Source organism: Ictalurus furcatus, chromosome 4, assembly GCF_023375685.1.
Source record: "Ictalurus furcatus strain D&B chromosome 4, Billie_1.0, whole genome shotgun sequence".
In the NCBI taxonomy this organism is placed as follows: domain Eukaryota; kingdom Metazoa; phylum Chordata; class Actinopteri; order Siluriformes; family Ictaluridae; genus Ictalurus; species Ictalurus furcatus.
In genome coordinates, this window is record NC_071258.1 from 32,759,745 (window position 1) to 32,776,145 (window position 16,401).

The 16,401-nt window shown below is 39.3% G+C and overlaps 3 protein-coding genes across 3 annotated transcripts; all 3 read left to right on the forward strand.

Annotated features, from left to right (window-relative positions):
* The first annotated feature begins 274 nt into the window (after positions 1 to 274).
* On the forward strand, positions 275 to 982 carry LOC128607046 (vomeronasal type-2 receptor 1-like). Its single transcript, XM_053623665.1, has one exon. It carries the CDS (start codon positions 275 to 277, stop codon positions 980 to 982), a length of 708 nt encoding a protein of 235 aa, XP_053479640.1.
* A 165-nt stretch (positions 983 to 1,147) lies between these two features.
* On the forward strand, positions 1,148 to 3,730 carry LOC128606268 (extracellular calcium-sensing receptor-like; the record flags this gene model as incomplete). Its single annotated transcript, XM_053622307.1, has 3 exons — positions 1,148 to 1,381; positions 1,492 to 1,615; positions 2,227 to 3,730. Coding segments are annotated over 3 exons (1,266 nt in total), but the record flags the coding sequence as incomplete, so codon positions are not given.
* A 7,605-nt stretch (positions 3,731 to 11,335) lies between these two features.
* Positions 11,336 to 14,973, forward strand: LOC128607044 (extracellular calcium-sensing receptor-like). The gene is made up of 6 exons (XM_053623663.1): positions 11,336 to 11,553; positions 11,694 to 11,985; positions 12,166 to 12,957; positions 13,087 to 13,308; positions 13,421 to 13,544; positions 13,817 to 14,973. Exons 1-6 carry the CDS (start codon positions 11,336 to 11,338, stop codon positions 14,713 to 14,715), a joined length of 2,547 nt encoding a protein of 848 aa, XP_053479638.1. The 3' UTR covers positions 14,716 to 14,973.
* Positions 14,974 to 16,401: the final 1,428 nt, after the last annotated feature.

The following is a 16,401-nucleotide window of genomic DNA, read 5'->3' on the forward strand; positions in this document are numbered from 1 at the left end:
ATGCCCATAGTAAGAATTTAAGCCATTTTATCAATAATATGACTATTACACCACCACTTTAAAAAATGAGAGAAAAGTTACAGCTAATAAGGCATTGTTACAACTCACGTTTGGTGCACTGTATTGTGCAAAATGAATGAACATAATGCCTCTGTTAATGTAATTTTAGATCAGTCACTATTCCACCTGTGAGTGTCTCAGTGACAAAAAGAAATATCCATCATTTCTACGCACTGTTCCCAGTGATTACCACCAATCCAGGGCCCTGGCAGAAATGGTCAAGCACTTTGGTTGGACCTGGGTGGGAGCAATAAGAAGAGATGATGACTATGGTAACACTGGGATGGCTGCATTTACTAAAGTTGCAGAACAGTTGGGCATATGCTTAGAATATTCCCTTCCATTTTTTAGAACCTACTCACAAGAAAGAGTGATGAGAATCGTAGAGCAAATCAAAAGCTCCACTTCTCGTGTTATAGTGGGATTTCTTGCTCACTGGGATTGGGAGATTTTGGTACATGTATTTACTGAACACAACATCACTGGATACCAGTGGGTGGGAACTGAGGGGTGGATTGCTGATCCAGTAGTGGCCACACTGGATAAGCAAAATATACTGCAAGGAGCCATAGGACTTGCTATTTCCAAAACAACAGTAACTGGTCTAGAGGATTTCATTCTAGATATAAAACCTCTGAAATCTGTAGGCAGTGCCATTTTTACTAAATTTTGGGAAGCTCTGTTTAATTGTAAATATACAATGCAGAATGATTCGGGGGGCTTACCAGTGTGCACAGGAGATGAAAAGCTGGCTGAAGTGGAAAACACCTTCACTGATATGTCCATGTTGCCCATTATCAGTAATGTGTATAAAGCAGTTTATGCAATTGGCCATACCCTACATGACCTTCTTGACTGCAAACAAACTTGTCCTACAAAGAAGCAAGCTGATCCTCTCACCGTGAGTTTGAAGTGGTGCTAAGGCACTGTTCATGCACTTAGGCTAACTTTGGCACACACATGCTCTATTGAAAGAACAAGTCACTTTATTGTGAATGCAGTATTCCTTACTGTAGAGAACTTTTAAAGTATATAATTATTATTAACACATATAAACTAACGTTCTTTGCTTTTAATTATTGTTATTTTTCAGTTTCTTGAACATATCAGAAAGGTGCATTTCAAGACCAAAGATGGTGAAAATGTTTATTTTGATGAAAATGGCGACCCTGCAGGAAAATATGAAATAATAAACTGGCAAGCAAATAAAGAACACCCACATAAATTTGTTACTGTTGGATTTTATGACTCCTCTTTTCCTGGGCAGAGTCGCTTATCTGTAAACATGACCTCTATTGTTTGGGCAAAAAGTACTGATAAAGTAAGTATAAGGGAAAATGAGTTTTGGGCATGTATTTGTAATTTTCTATCATTCTTTTAATATTTGTGCAACATTATATATTTAAAAAATTATTTTTGCCTTGGTCCTAGGTACCAAAATCTGTATGCAGCGAGAGCTGCCCACCTGGAACAAGGAAAGCTGTGCAAAAAGGAAAGCCTATCTGTTGCTTTGACTGTGTACCATGTGCTGCAGGAGAGATTAGTAATATGACAGGTACAAAAATACTTAGATTTTGGGAAAGTTGCAGTACAAAGCTTGCAGCTGTCACCTAAAAGTTTGCAATTAATTCATACATTTATAAATTATGTTGTGCATATGTATATAAAACAATTTGAGTAGGATGCTTGATCTATGCAACTTTATTCATTTCAGATCCTTTAGATATATGATACAATTAACATTCAGAATGCCATGTATTTGAAAAGTTGTTGTCAAATTTCTAATTTCTCTAAAGTATAATATACACAATTCTTGCTCTTTCCAAAACACTTAAAATGCAAAACAAAATTTTAAATACATTTTATATTTTAGATTGACATTATTTAAATGAACACAGTAAATTATACGGAATAAAATGAGTCTTTAATAAATAATGACAGATGAGAGAAACAGCTATTTGAATGGCAGTGTGCAATATTTTCTCTACACTAAGCCTACACTATTTAATGTCCAGACGTTTCAAGAGATGGTTACTGTTAATTAGAAATTAATCTTAAGACAGCAAAATAGCTTTAATAACCTTTCACAAGTATTGAAATCTGCTTATTATTATCCAAGCATATCTAATTTTTCTTTGTCTTACTCTTTTTATTTATCTGTTACAGATTCTATTGAATGTAAACAATGTCAGCAAGATTACTGGTCAAATCCACAGAAGGATGAATGTGTCAAGAAAGAAATTGAATATCTGTCATATGAGGAAACTATGGGAATATTGCTCACAGTTGTTTCTGTTGTTGGTGCATTTATGACAATGGTAATAGCAGTCATATTTCTTAAATATAAAAACACTCCGATAGTCAAAGCCAACAACTCTGAACTGAGCTTCCTGCTGCTCTTTGCACTTGCTCTATGTTTCCTTTGTTCACTTACTTTCATTGGACGGCCCTCAGAATGGTCCTGTATGCTGCGTCACACAGCATTTGGGATCACGTTTGTCCTCTGCATTTCCTGTGTTCTGGGAAAAACAATAGTGGTATTAATGGCCTTCAGGGCTACACTTCCAGGTAGTAATGTCATGAAATGGTTTGGACCTCCACAACAGAGACTCAGTGTACTTGCATTCACTCTAGTACAGGTGTTAATTTGTGTTCTTTGGTTAACAATATCCCCTCCTTTCCCCTTCAAAAACCTAAATCACTACAAGGAAAAGATCATTCTGGAATGTCATTTGGGCTCAACCATAGGATTCTGGGCTGTGCTAGGTTATATAGGACTTTTAGCTCTTTTATGTTTTGTTTTGGCTTTTCTGGCTCGGAAGTTGCCTGATAATTTTAATGAAGCTAAATTCATCACATTCAGTATGCTCATATTCTGTGCAGTTTGGATCACTTTTATTCCAGCTTATGTCAGTTCACCTGGGAAATTTACTGTAGCTGTGGAAATATTTGCCATTTTGGCATCAAGCTTTGGTTTGTTATTCTGTATCTTTTTTCCAAAATGTTACATAATTATACTGAAGCCAGAGAAGAACACTAAAAAGCAAATTATGGGGAAAATACCACTTAAGTAAACTAACATTCCATATGTTAATTAATATGGCCTTGTATAAAACATATGACTAAGTAACCATAACTAAACACACTGGATATTTTACCATTAAGATCTGTTCTGTACCTTTACTCACTTAATAATGGATTTTGCATTTTGTTTTCTCCCCCATTTAAGAAGCCCTGTGGCTCACTGAAATAGGGCATCCTCCTGATATTTTAGAATGCTTATTTTATATCTTTTTCCAACAAATTCCCTCAATGTGGGGTGTCTGTAGCACATGCACCATTTACATAAAATGATTAATTGAATGAATGAAAGAATGAATGAATACATTTTGAATACATTTAAACCAGGGGCATTTCTAGGGTTTGATCAATACTGGGCAGGCCCAACAAGAATTTAACAGAAGTACTTCTAAGAGGGTCGGGGGCATACTCCCCCAGGAATAATTTTTTTGCAAAAACTGCACCAAAGCATTCAGTTCTGGTGACACTGGGATTAGTATTTATTTATTTTAATTAGACATACTAAGTAAGAAACATTAATGAAAGTATGTGCTGCAGATCATTTAATTAGTTCAATTTTACATTTAATTTACTATAAAGGGCTTTGTTAAAATTGACATAGACTTAGACTTTTTTGTAGGTATCAAAACTGTTTGGTTTATGACAATGACAAATTGAATATTTTTATACATTGGAATTCTGTTTTACTATGGTAATTTTTAAACAATTACTAACAACATTAACTTCATCAGTGCAAGTTTACATTTTATTTGATACTTGACCATACATAATTTTTTTTATTAAAATTCCTGAAATATATATACATTGTTATAAACTCTGAAAAAAAAATATATATTTTGAAATACTAGGCTGGCACCTGAAATCCCATCACAATAATACAGTAGTGACTTTTGAAATAACCTGTATATAAATCAACAAATATAAAAACATTTTCATTACATTTACGATCCTAGTCTATCACAGCCCCCAAAAGAAATTCATTATGTACACAAATTTCACACATACACAAGCGTATACTGGAAGAGGCCACTGAAACTGTTAAATTAACTGCTAAACCTTCTAAATTTGTTCCTGAGGGCCGCCATCCTGCAGAGTTCCCTAATCAAACACACATTAAAAATCTGACCAAAGTCTTCAGGATTACTTAAAAATTACAGGCAGGTGTGTCTAACATTTTTGTGAGTAAACTAACTAGCACCCTAGATGCACAAATCACTTCAAAAGACTTTCAGTAGCCATGTTTCCGCCATCATATTTTTATGCAAATTTTGGGATACAGCATAAAAAATTCTGAATGGAAAAATCAGATGTCCAAAAATCTCCAAATTGTGCATAAATATCTTAGGTGTAAATTGAGTTTTTTTTTTTTTACTCGATAAGAAGACACGCATAAACTACAATGGAATCACATGTACTGAATAAACTCAATTCGCATCATGAGTGTGACTTTTCCTCAACAAATCATGTGATTGGATAATTGACTGATGTGACTGGATATTCAGTGCATGTGGCCAACTTATACAGTGCAATGGCAATATTTCTGTCGGAACTGGGGCGTGGTGGGTCAGCATACCTAACCAGCAGACCACACGATCCAGTTCCCAAATATCAGGCATCTGCACCTGTCACGATTTCCCCTTTAGGCAACGTGCTGGAGAGCATGAGGGTGCGCGCGTGCACGAGCGCCCGCTCTTCGAATGTTGACAACCGTGACATTGTTTACCATGGACACGTGCATTTATTTTGGTTTTTTTCTGTCTCCTCCCTGTTCTGTTATTGATCATTGTTCGGGGGGGTGTCTTTATTGGTTTCAGCTGCCAGCGCTTAGCTCTGATTTTGTTTGGGATATATACCGCTCGCTTCCCTGTACACCGTGCATTGTATTGAGTTTATCTCACATATCAAACGGTTGTCCTTTGTTCTAATTTTATTTCATGATCTCTGACTTTGTTTATAGTTTCTCGACTCTGATCATTGCCTTGCCCTATTTATGCCTGTTTGCCGATTGCCTGACCTTTTGCATGTTTTTGGACTACGTTTTTGGATTACGATTTGGATTTGTCTGCCTTTGTCTACTTTAATAAAACTGTTAACTGCACTTGCATCTGTCCTAATCTCCCTTACGTCTTGCGACGTGACAGCTCTGATCGCAAGATAACATCATAGCATTTCGTCTGCTATGATGTGATTTATTATATTGGAAAAAAAAGCTGCAGTGGCTTCCCTGTTTTCAGCACCTTCCATTTGTATTGATACTTTGCCCCAGTTTCATTGGAAGTAGTGTTCTTTTTCAAAGGGAACACAACGTTACATGAGTGTCACGCTGTGGGAGGCACTCACGTGCAACAGGTATGTGAAGTCTCTGTGAAATCACGCCTATTTATAGGTCTGCCTTGGTCTGGTTACATGGCATTTTGCGCATTATGTGATTATAAAATGGCACCTGTAAACCACGTCATCAGCCTTATTATCTTCAGTGAAGACCGCATGTCTGTTGTTTGCGTGAACACTCCTAAAAACTCTTCACTTCCTCCTTATTTTTTCAGAAAAAAAATATCTTTACTTTTCTGTCCCTCACCTCTTTGCAAGTATGAGTCACAGAGTTCAGGAAGTGTCCTACTTCTTGCTCCCATTTTATTACACAGGGGAACAGACACACTTTCTGTATGAAGTGTCTGGGAGTAGAGCATGCAGCAGCAGCCCTTAAGGGGACTGACTACACGCATTGTGTATGCTTCACAATTCGGCAGCTCCACTCTTGGCTCGCTCTCTTCTCAGCTGAAGGGAGTCGCGTTTCAGAGCCTCAGGGCTCTGGGCTGGCTGGCTCACGTCTTGGGGATCCCGTATGGATCTGGAGGAGGAACCAAAGATGAATGCTTATCAATCTCTTGCTTTTTCCTGCAGATCCGACTCTCCACTTTCAGGTTTTGGAGCTTGCATCACTACTTCTCCTTCTGGGAAGGAGAGTCAACCCACCCTCTCTGAGTCTGAGGAGGAAGAAGAGGGAGCCAGTGCACCAAAAAACAGAGATAAGTTCTCAATCATTTAAAGAGCTGCTTGAAGTGATCACTAGGGCTGTAGAAAAGCTAAGTTTAGACTAGCCCAGGGAAGAGGAAGTGGCTCGTAGCAGGCTGGACGAGCGTTTTCACCCCTGTGAAATGATGAAATATCATGCTTCTGGGGAAAACCATACACCAGCCGTGTTTATAACCCAGTCGTGTTTATAACCCCTGTTTAAAACCCTCTGTAGGAGGCACTTGCGAGCTACCTCTCTACATCAGAGGGCGGGAATTTATTGGAGCTGACTTTGCCACCCAAGCCGTGTAAGACACCTTGGCGTTGGTTGGCAAAGCCTATGCAGCAGTAGGTCTTACTTGTGGGTCACTGTGGCATTGTTGCAGGTCTACCAAGCAGACCTGCTGAATGAGCCCGACAGTGGGGAGGGAATTGGGCCTGAGGCTGTGGCAGGAGCTTTGCCACACCATGCATTTCTATGTTTGGGTGCCTTTCAATGGGTAGCTTGGTTGTGGTGGAGAGGCACCAATGGCTCAACATCTCAGGTATGGGGGATAACGATAAAGCCTTCCTGCTGGACACCCCTGTTGAACCTTCCGGCCTGTTTGGGGGCGTGGTTAACACCATTGTCGACAGGTTTCGTGAGGCAAAACAACAAATGGCAGCATTCAGCCATTGAATATGGTTCTCAAAGATAATATCCCTGCTAGATGGCACTCCCTGGGAGATTCCCTTTTGCAAGCATCTACTGTCTCAAGCCAAAGGGTTGATTTGTCACCCTTGACTGGAACTACAGGAAATGCTGGTCTGGCCCCTGATGGGCACCAGCTCATAGATTTTGGACTCTCAACTGAGGTTGTAGAGATCATCTTGAACACTAGAGCACCATCCTTGAGAAAATTGTATGTGCCCAAGTGGCAATTTTTTGTCTTGTCATGTGAGGAACAACACAACCCAGTAAACTTTGCAATAGCTACATTCCTGGAGTTTTTACAGGGACATTTCTCAGCAGGGTTGGTGCCTTCTTCAATTAGGGACTATGTGGCCATCATTTCAGTCAGCCACACTCTTATTGATGGAGCCTCTGTGGGACAAAATCCTCTAACATTGAGGTTTATGTGTGGTGTCAGGTGGCTGAGGCACATCTGCAGACAGCGCATACCTTCCTGGGACCTATCTATGGTCCTGGAAGGTCTGTCAGGTACCCCATTTGAGCCCTTAGAGTCAGCCTCAGAGAAGCTTCTAACTCTAAAGGTAGATCTTCTGCTGGCCCTGACATCTCTCAAGCGAGTAGGAGATCTACAAGCTCTCTCTGTGGCCCCTCCCTGCCTTGACTTTGCCCCGGGATTTGCCAAGGGCTTCCGATGTCGTTGGCCGGATTATATTCCAAAAATGCCTATGTCCGCTGTCCAGCCAGTAGTGTTGCAGGCTTTCTGCACTCCTCCATTCCTCACACCAGAACAAGAGAAATTGCACCTACTGTGTCGAGTAAGGGCTCTCTGTACTTATCTACACTGCTCCTGGCCAATGGTGTAAGTCGAATCAGTTGCTGGTCTGCTTTGGCGGCAAGAGTAGAGGTGATGTTGTGTCAAAGCAGCTCAACCTCAACTCAACCTCAACTCTCCCCACCTTCACACAGTATGTTAAATGCCACACTAGGGGCAATAAAACATTGTATCTGCTGTATGCAAACACAAAAGATGCATACAGTTCTTCACCCCTTCCCCCGCTTGGCCGGTCAGATCACAACCTGGCCCATCTGCTGTCTGTCTACATACCTTTGGTGAATAAATAACCTCCAATCACAAGGTATGTGAGAAAATGATCTGAGGAGACCAGTGAGGCACTAAGAGACTGTTTTGAGTCTACAGAAAGGGAAATTCTCTGTAGTTCGCACGGAGAGAACATTGACAGTCTCACTCACTGTGTAACGGACTACATTAATTTCTGTGTGAAGAACACTGTGCCTAAGAAGAAGGTTCTGTGTTTTTCCAACAACAAACCCTGGGTGACTCCAGAGCTCAAAGCCCTGTTAAAAGAAAAAAGAGACTGTTCGGATTGGGGGAAAAAGATGAGCTGAGGAGGGTTCAAAAACAGCTCAGAGGGGAGATAAGAAAGGAAAAGACAGCTACAGAAAAAAAGTTGGAGGAGCACCTTCCACAGAACAACATGAGGGAGGTCTGGAGGGGACTGAAAACAATTTCAGGTCAGAACAAAGACAATGGGAGGGGCCTTGCATCTGGCAACTGTAGCAGGGCAAATGAATTAAATCTGTTTTTTAATAGATTTGATTCAGCTCCATCTCCTCCCCTCTCCTACCAGACCTCAGACCTGTCAGCGACTCAACTTTTCCCTCTTGGGCCATTAAGCACTGTCTCCTACACCCCCAGGGCTCCAGGAATATCGGCATCATCCAACTCTCACCTCAGAGCTTCTGAGATATCAGCACTACACGGCTCACACCTCTCCACTGCTCACCATCCCTCACTCGAGGAGGTTTCACACCCCTCCCCCCAATACCACTGATCAGAATTCGCCAACAACTCCCCCCTGCAGTCTCTCTCTGACACTCAGGTGAAGAAGGAGCTAAAGAAGATCCAGGCAAGAAAGGCCCCAGGCCTGGATGGAATCAGCTCCAGACTGCTTAAAGACTGTGCAGATCAGCTCAGTGAGGTCATCCTGCAATTCTTTAATCTGAGTCTGAGACTAACGCGAGTTCCAGTACTGTGGAAGACTTCCTGTGTGGTTCCAGTACCCAAAATTGTGCCTCTGAGAGAGCCAAACCACTTCAGACCGGTAACCTTAACTTCACACCTGATGAAGTCTATGGAGAGGATTGTACTGTGACAGCTGCAATCCCTAGTGAGCTCAGAGCTAGACCCCCTATAGTTCACTTAACGACCAGGCATGGGGGTTGAGGACATCATTATTTATCTGATGCACAGATAACTTCTACACCTGGAGAATACTGGGAGCATTGTGAGGATCATGTTTTGTTTTTATTTTTCCAGTGATTTCAACACAATTCAGCCATCACTACTTAGGGGTAAGCTTTTGGGAGCTGGAGTTGACCGCCACCTGGCTGCATGGATCACCAACTATCTCAGTGACAGACCACAGTATGTGAGGCTTCACGACTGTATGTCAGATGTGGTGGTTTGCAGCACGGGAGCACCGCAGGATACAGTGCTCGCTCCCTTTCTCTTCACCCTCTGCGCAGCAGACTTCAGGCATAACACTAACAGCTGCCACATGCAGAAGTTCTCTGATGATGTGGTCACTGTTGGGTGAGTATCAGAGGAGAACGATCAGGAATTCCGGGAGGTCATCGCTGACTTTGTCAACTGGTGTGAATTAAACCACCTTTGCCTCAATGCCAGCAAGACAAAGGAGATGGTAGTCAAGCTCTGTAGGAGGCCAACCCGGTCTACGCCGGTGAGCATACAGGGTGTTGACATCGAGAGGGTGGAGACATATAAATTCCTGGGTGTTCACCTCAACAATAAACTGGACTGGTCCACAAGCACAGATGTCCTGTACAAAAAGGGCCAAAGTCATCTCCACCTGCTGAGGAGACTGAGGTCTTTTGGTGTGTGCAGGATCCTGCATAAAACTTTCTATGACACTGTAGTAGCATCTGCTATCTGATATGCAGTAGTTTCCTGGGGAGTTGGGAGCACAGAGAGGGACAGGAAATGTCTCAACAAACTGGCTAAGAGGGTTATATCTGTCCTGGTCTGTCCTCTGGACTGCATAGAGGTGGTGGGGGAGAGGAGGATGCTAGCTAAGATGATGTCTATCATGAGCAATTCCTCTCACCTCCTGTATGAGATACTGGGGTCCCTGAGCAGCTCCTTCAGCAGCAGACTGCTGCACCCTCAGTGTAATAAAGAGCACTACCGCAGGTCCTTCATCCCTACTGCAGTCAGACTCTTTAATGCAACAGCAACATAATGTAGCACTGCTAGCTGTTTTTCTTTGCATCATTTACCCACACATTATTATTATTTGTTACTCACTCCTCTATTGTTAACTGTGCAATAATCAATTTATCCATTCATGTATATAAACAAGGTGTTACTCATCTGTATATATTCAGATTTGTATTCACCTGTACATACATTGAGGTGTTTATAAATATATATATATATATATATATATATATATATATATATATATATATATATATATATATATATATATATATATGTGTGTGTGTGTGTGTGTATATATATATATATACATATATATATATATATATATATATATATATATATATATATATATATATATATATGTATATATATATATATATATATATATATATATATATATATATATATATATATATATATGTATGTATGTATATTAGATGTAATGTAACATTAGATACTTTATTGCAATTCTATTCCTATTTAATGTGTATCCTTTCCTATCTGTTTTTTGTGTAATTGAGCTGCTGTAACAAGGGAATTTCCCCAGTGTGGGATCAATAAAGGTTATCTTATCTTATCTTATCTTATCTTATCTTATCTTATCTTATCAAAATACAAGTATTATGAATTATTTACCTGATTGTTTGTCTCCAACTGTTCTGTACAGACATATCATATTAGTTATTCTTCTGGACTAATATTATGTCACACATATGGTCTATATGCAGGATTCACCTGAAGGAGAATTATGCCCACTATAAATGCCAGTAGCCTTGTGAGAAAGCAGTCATAAGCTCATTTCCATTTGTTATAAAATTTTAGCAATATATTCTATTAGATGAAGTAGTCCCTTTCAATAAATTTTTCATTTATAGTTGAAAAGGCTTGTAAATAAGGCATGACATAAAGGTAAATACCCAAAGACATCACAAAAATAGCTAAATAAATAAATAAATAAATAAATAAATAAATAAATAAATAAAAGAAAAACACACTCTACATGATAAGAAAAACTACACACAAGACAAAGAGATAATGAATAGTTTGTACTAGGCCATGAAAAAATACAAGCTAAAAAAGAGACCTAGCTATTTAGTCATACCTCCTTCATCCCACTAGTGTAATGTTCCCATAGAGAATTTTTTCACTGTTATAAATGCCACAAAATCATTCCGATTCAACCAACTAGGACAACAGCCCTACCAGACATAACTGATATCACCATTCTATAGCTGAATAGGTAGATGGAGCCTTTACTCTTTACTCTTTTACATATGGTAATGGCAATAATAAATTTTTCCGGAGGTAATGGGACAACCTGTATATTGCAAGGAGAACCTGCATATCCACAGATATGGAAGGATGGTGATATCATTGTTGGAGCAGCTTTCCCCTTTCATAGTAATTGGGAGATCACAGATTTGTCTTATTTGGTCATGCCACAACAAATGAAGTGTGTGAGGTAAGAACTTGAACATGCCAGATATTGATCATTATAATCTTAAACAGCATTGCATGACACACAATTAGACAGTGGTGCATGTTTTCATATATCTCATCCTAAATTAATATTACTGTATCTTTCTCTGATTTTTAAAACAGTCTTGATTTCAGAGCCTTTCAGTATTCACAATCCTTGATCTTTGCAATAGAAGAGATCAACAACAGCTCCTCTTTACTTCCTGGGATATCATTGGGTTACAAGATCTATGACACTTGCAGTTCAGCTTCATTGGGGGTTAAAGTAGCCATGGCACTTGTTAATGGAAATGAGAACTCAGTCTTGGATGAACACTGCACAAAGCCAGCCCAGGTGCAAGCCATAATTGGCGAGACATATTCTTCAGTGTCCATGGCTATTGCAAAGAGTATAGGACCTTTCAGCATTCCCTTAGTAAGAATTTTTTTTTTTTATTGTACAGTTTTCTCAAATTTAACAAACTCAAAAAAAATTACCCTGTAAAATTATGTTGACGTTTTACACCTTATGGCAGTTCAAATTTATTAAAGTATGAAGAAAAAATATGATTAATCATAATGCCTGTGATATAATTTTTTGTTAATATAATTTTAGATCAGTCATTACTCTACCTGCGAGTGTCTCAGTGACAAAAGGAAATATCCCTCATTTCTACGCACTATTCCCAGCGATTATCACCAGACTAGAGCTTTGGCCGAGATGGTCAAGCACTTTGGATGGACCTGGGTGGGAGCAATAAGAAGAGATGATGATTATGGTAACAGTGGGATGGCTGCATTTACTGAAGCTGCAAAGCAGTTAGGCATCTGCTTAGAATATTCCCTTCCATATTTTAGAACTTACTCAGATGAAAAAGTGCTGAATATCATTGAGCAAATCAAAAGCTCAACTTCTCGAGTGATAGTTGCATTTCTTGCTCACTGGGACTTGGAAATCTTACTCCATGTTTTTTTTGAACACAACATCACTGGATACCAGTGGGTGGGAACTGAGGGCTGGATCTCTGATTCAGAACTAGCTGCAAAAGATAAACACCATATACTGCAAGGAGCCATAGGATTAGCTATCCCGAAAACAACAGTGACTGGTCTAAAGGACTTCATTCTAGATATCAAACCACTAAAATCTGTTGGCAGTGAGATTTTTACTAAATTCTGGGAAGAATTGTTCAAGTGTAAATATGCAATGCAAAATGATTCAGTAGACTCTCCGTTGTGTACGGGTGATGAGAAACTCTCTGAGATGGAAAACACCTTCACTGACATGTCCCTGATGCCTATTTTCAGTAATGTGTATAAAGCAGTATATGCCATTGCCCATACACTACATGAACTTCTTGGCTGCAAACAAACATGTACTACAAAGAAGCAGCCTGATCCTTTCACAGTGAGTTAATAGTGCTGCGAAGACATCATTTTAGCACTATAGTTAAATCAAATGCTACTCTTTTACTGAGAATATACTTTGCAAACATAGAGCACTTTAAATGTGAAATAATTATTTCTATTTATTCAGTTCCTAGAAAATCTGAAAAAAATGCATTTTAAAACCAAAGAGGGTGAAGAAGTGTTTTTTGATAAAAATGGTGACCCTGCAGCAAAGTATGATATAATAAACTGGCATGTGAATGAAGAACATGCATTTGTTACTGTTGGACTTTATGACTCATCCACAACTGGTCATGATCGATTAACAGTAAATATGGCGTCAATAGTATGGGCACAAAATACCAAACAGGTGAGTACAAGTGAATTGCAAAACGCAATTGCATTTGCCTTAATAAATGCTCTCCTACAGTAATACACAGTATGAAAACACTGAAATACAAAAATATCTTTCTCAACCATAGGTGCCAATATCAGTGTGCAGTGGGAGCTGCCCTCCTGGCACAAGGAAAGCTGTGCAGAAAGGAAAACCTATCTGCTGTTTTGACTGCATACCATGTGCTGAAGGAGAGATCAGTAATATCACAGGTACTGAGACTTCTAAAAAGGGAAATAAACTAGAAAATGATTTCGGTTATGAATATTCAAGATATGTTAATTCACAAAAAGTCTAAAGTGTGCACAAGTTGTGTTTGGTTGTTTTAAGAGACAAGTAAAGATACTGTGTGTATTTTTTGTAACAGGAACAACTCAGGTTCTTTGTAGATCTAAATTTGTATTATATAATGCTGATTACTTCTCCATGAATCTAAACTTCCTTGTTTTTTCTTCCATGTATTTTCTCTCTCACTCTGTGACAGATTCCATTGAATGTAATCAATGCCAGCAAGATTACTGGTCAAATCCTAACAGAAATCACTGTATCAAGAAGGAAATTGAATATTTGTCCTATGAGGAAACCATGGGAATTTTGCTGACAGCTGTTTCTATTATTGGTGCATTTATGACAATGACTATAGCAATCATATTATTCAGACATAAAAATACACCAATAGTTAAGGCCAACAACTCTGAGCTGAGCTTCTTGCTGCTCTTTTCTTTGACTCTGTGCTTTCTTTGTTCACTTACTTTCATTGGTCAACCATCTGGTTGGTCCTGTATGCTGCAGCACACAGCATTTGGTATCACCTTTGTCCTCTGCATCTCCTGTATACTGGGGAAAACAATAGTGGTGCTAATGGCCTTCAGGGCTACACTTCCAGGCAGTGATGTCATGAAATGGTTTGGGCCTCCACAGCAGAGACTCAGTGTTATAACTTTCACTCTCATACAAGTCGTTATTTGTGTGCTTTGGTTGACAATATCCCCTCCTTTCCCTGTTAAAAAACTTAATTACTACAAAGAAAAAATCATTCTAGAATGTCATTTGGGCTCAACTATCGGCTTCTGGGCTGTGCTGGGCTATATAGGTTTTTTGGCTATTTTCTGCTTTGTTTTAGCGTTTCTGGCTCGGAAGTTACCTGATAATTTTAATGAAGCCAAATTTATCACATTTAGTATGCTAATATTCTGTGCAGTTTGGATCACCTTTATTCCAGCTTATGTCAGCTCTCCTGGAAAATTTACTGTAGCCGTGGAGATATTTGCCATACTAGCATCAAGCTTTGGTATGTTATTCTGTATATTTCTTCCAAAGTGTTACATAATAATACTGAAACCTGAGAAAAATACTAAAAAGCAACTTATGGGCAAAGTGTAATTTACACAAACTAGTAGCCTGTATGTATATGTGTATATGAATGTTTCTGTTGTAATATGAACCTCAATGTCTGTATTTTGGCACTAATTACAACCCACATAAAAAGTATGACCAGTCTGTGTGCTTCCTTCTATGAAGGGAGAATGTCTCAGACTTCTACCACCACTGGATACAGTACGAACAAGCATTTGCTTACATTCAGGAAAGTAATTTATATTATCAGTAACTATCACTAATATTTTGTTATTTGAAAAGCTTGTTCTACCAGAACACTTATACAGTAATGATATGTCATGACCAATATGTAAAGTATTCTTTTTAGTTATATTAGATTGCATTCTGGGGACATGGTGGCTTAGTGGTTAGCACGTTTACCTCACACATCTAGTGTTGGGGATTCAATTCCTGCCACCACCCTGTGGTGTGCATTCTTCACAGCCATCTCTGTGTGTGCAGAGTTAAACCTTAGGAGTCTACAGAGGCATCTGCAGGATCACATGGATTAATTTTTTTTATAGCAAAAACAACGAGTTAAAATACTTATGGTTATGGCCATGTAAAGGGTCTACTATTATTTGTGTCCACTCACAATAAAAACAAAATGTTGTGCTTTTGTAAAATACAGAAAACAAACAGGATGCACTTTCCACTGAGTCCATCTCTGTGAACTTCTATATGGAGCGTGTATTTAAACTGAAGAGAAACAGCGTATAATTGTTGCACAGACATGAGAAATGTGTCTATAGAAACCTTGAAATGCCTCCTTTTAAATGAACTGGTTAAAAACCAAATCTCTAACTCAAATTTTTATCTCAGCTCATGTTAGTGTTGATCTAGTCACAACTGTCATGAAACGGGAGGCGAGTTGGATGCAAGTGCAGATTTTAGTTTAACAAAGACCCAAACAAAAGACAAAATATATACGATGAACTCATGGCAGAAAGTTAAGATACATAATCATGATACAACACACATGAGACATGAAAGCATAGTGCACAAAAGAAAGACAAGCAAGACAGAGTCCTGTACAAAACGTGACTTATATATCCATGCTAATTAACCAAAGTGAGACTCAGGTGTAACCAGTCATGTGACATGAGCATATGCGTAGCAGTGGCTGTTGGGAATCATAGTTTTGTAGTAGTTCCGGCAGTCCCGAGTAACGCAGGTGTAGTGATGTCCAAGGCAAAGCAGGGAGATGAAGTGACTTTTGTGGTGAGGCCGTGATCCGCATTGACATCTTCTGTGGAGCAGAGTGGTAGGGGAACCTACTAAGAGGAGACATGCAGCGAAGCGACATCCTCAGCCGACCAAGGAGGCAGAGTGATGTCCTCAATAGAGCCAGGCAGAGGTGTGTAACAAAAATAGTGTTTTTTGTTATGAGTGGGCAATATTCATTCAAAGACTTCAAGTGCAGAAATATAGAGGCCATACCACAAGATGCAAACCACTCATCAGCAGTAAGAATCAGAAGACCAGATTGGAATTCTCAAAGAAATACAGATATCAACCGGCCAACCGGAACATGACCGACCTTCACCATTGAAAGATGGTTGAAATAATGTCAATTGTTGTTTCAACATTGAAACCCGAGGGTCACTGCAAGACACTCAAGCCTGGGGTGGAATCCATGTCCACACTGTAATATCGAATGAATGCATGTGACGTAGACCACCCTGCCACAGC

Bases quoted from the DNA above. Each gene is read 5' to 3' on its own strand.
- LOC128607046 (XM_053623665.1), top strand. From the start codon at position 275: ATGGTCAAGCACTTTGGTTGGACCTGGGTGGGAGCAATAAGAAGAGAT.
- LOC128607044 (XM_053623663.1), top strand. From the start codon at position 11,336: ATGGAGCCTTTACTCTTTACTCTTTTACATATGGTAATGGCAATAATA. The intron at 11,554-11,693 runs GTAAGAACTTGA...TTTTTAAAACAG, and splicing joins CAACAAATGAAGTGTGTGAG to TCTTGATTTCAGAGCCTTTC. The intron at 13,545-13,816 runs GTACTGAGACTT...ACTCTGTGACAG, and splicing joins AGAGATCAGTAATATCACAG to ATTCCATTGAATGTAATCAA.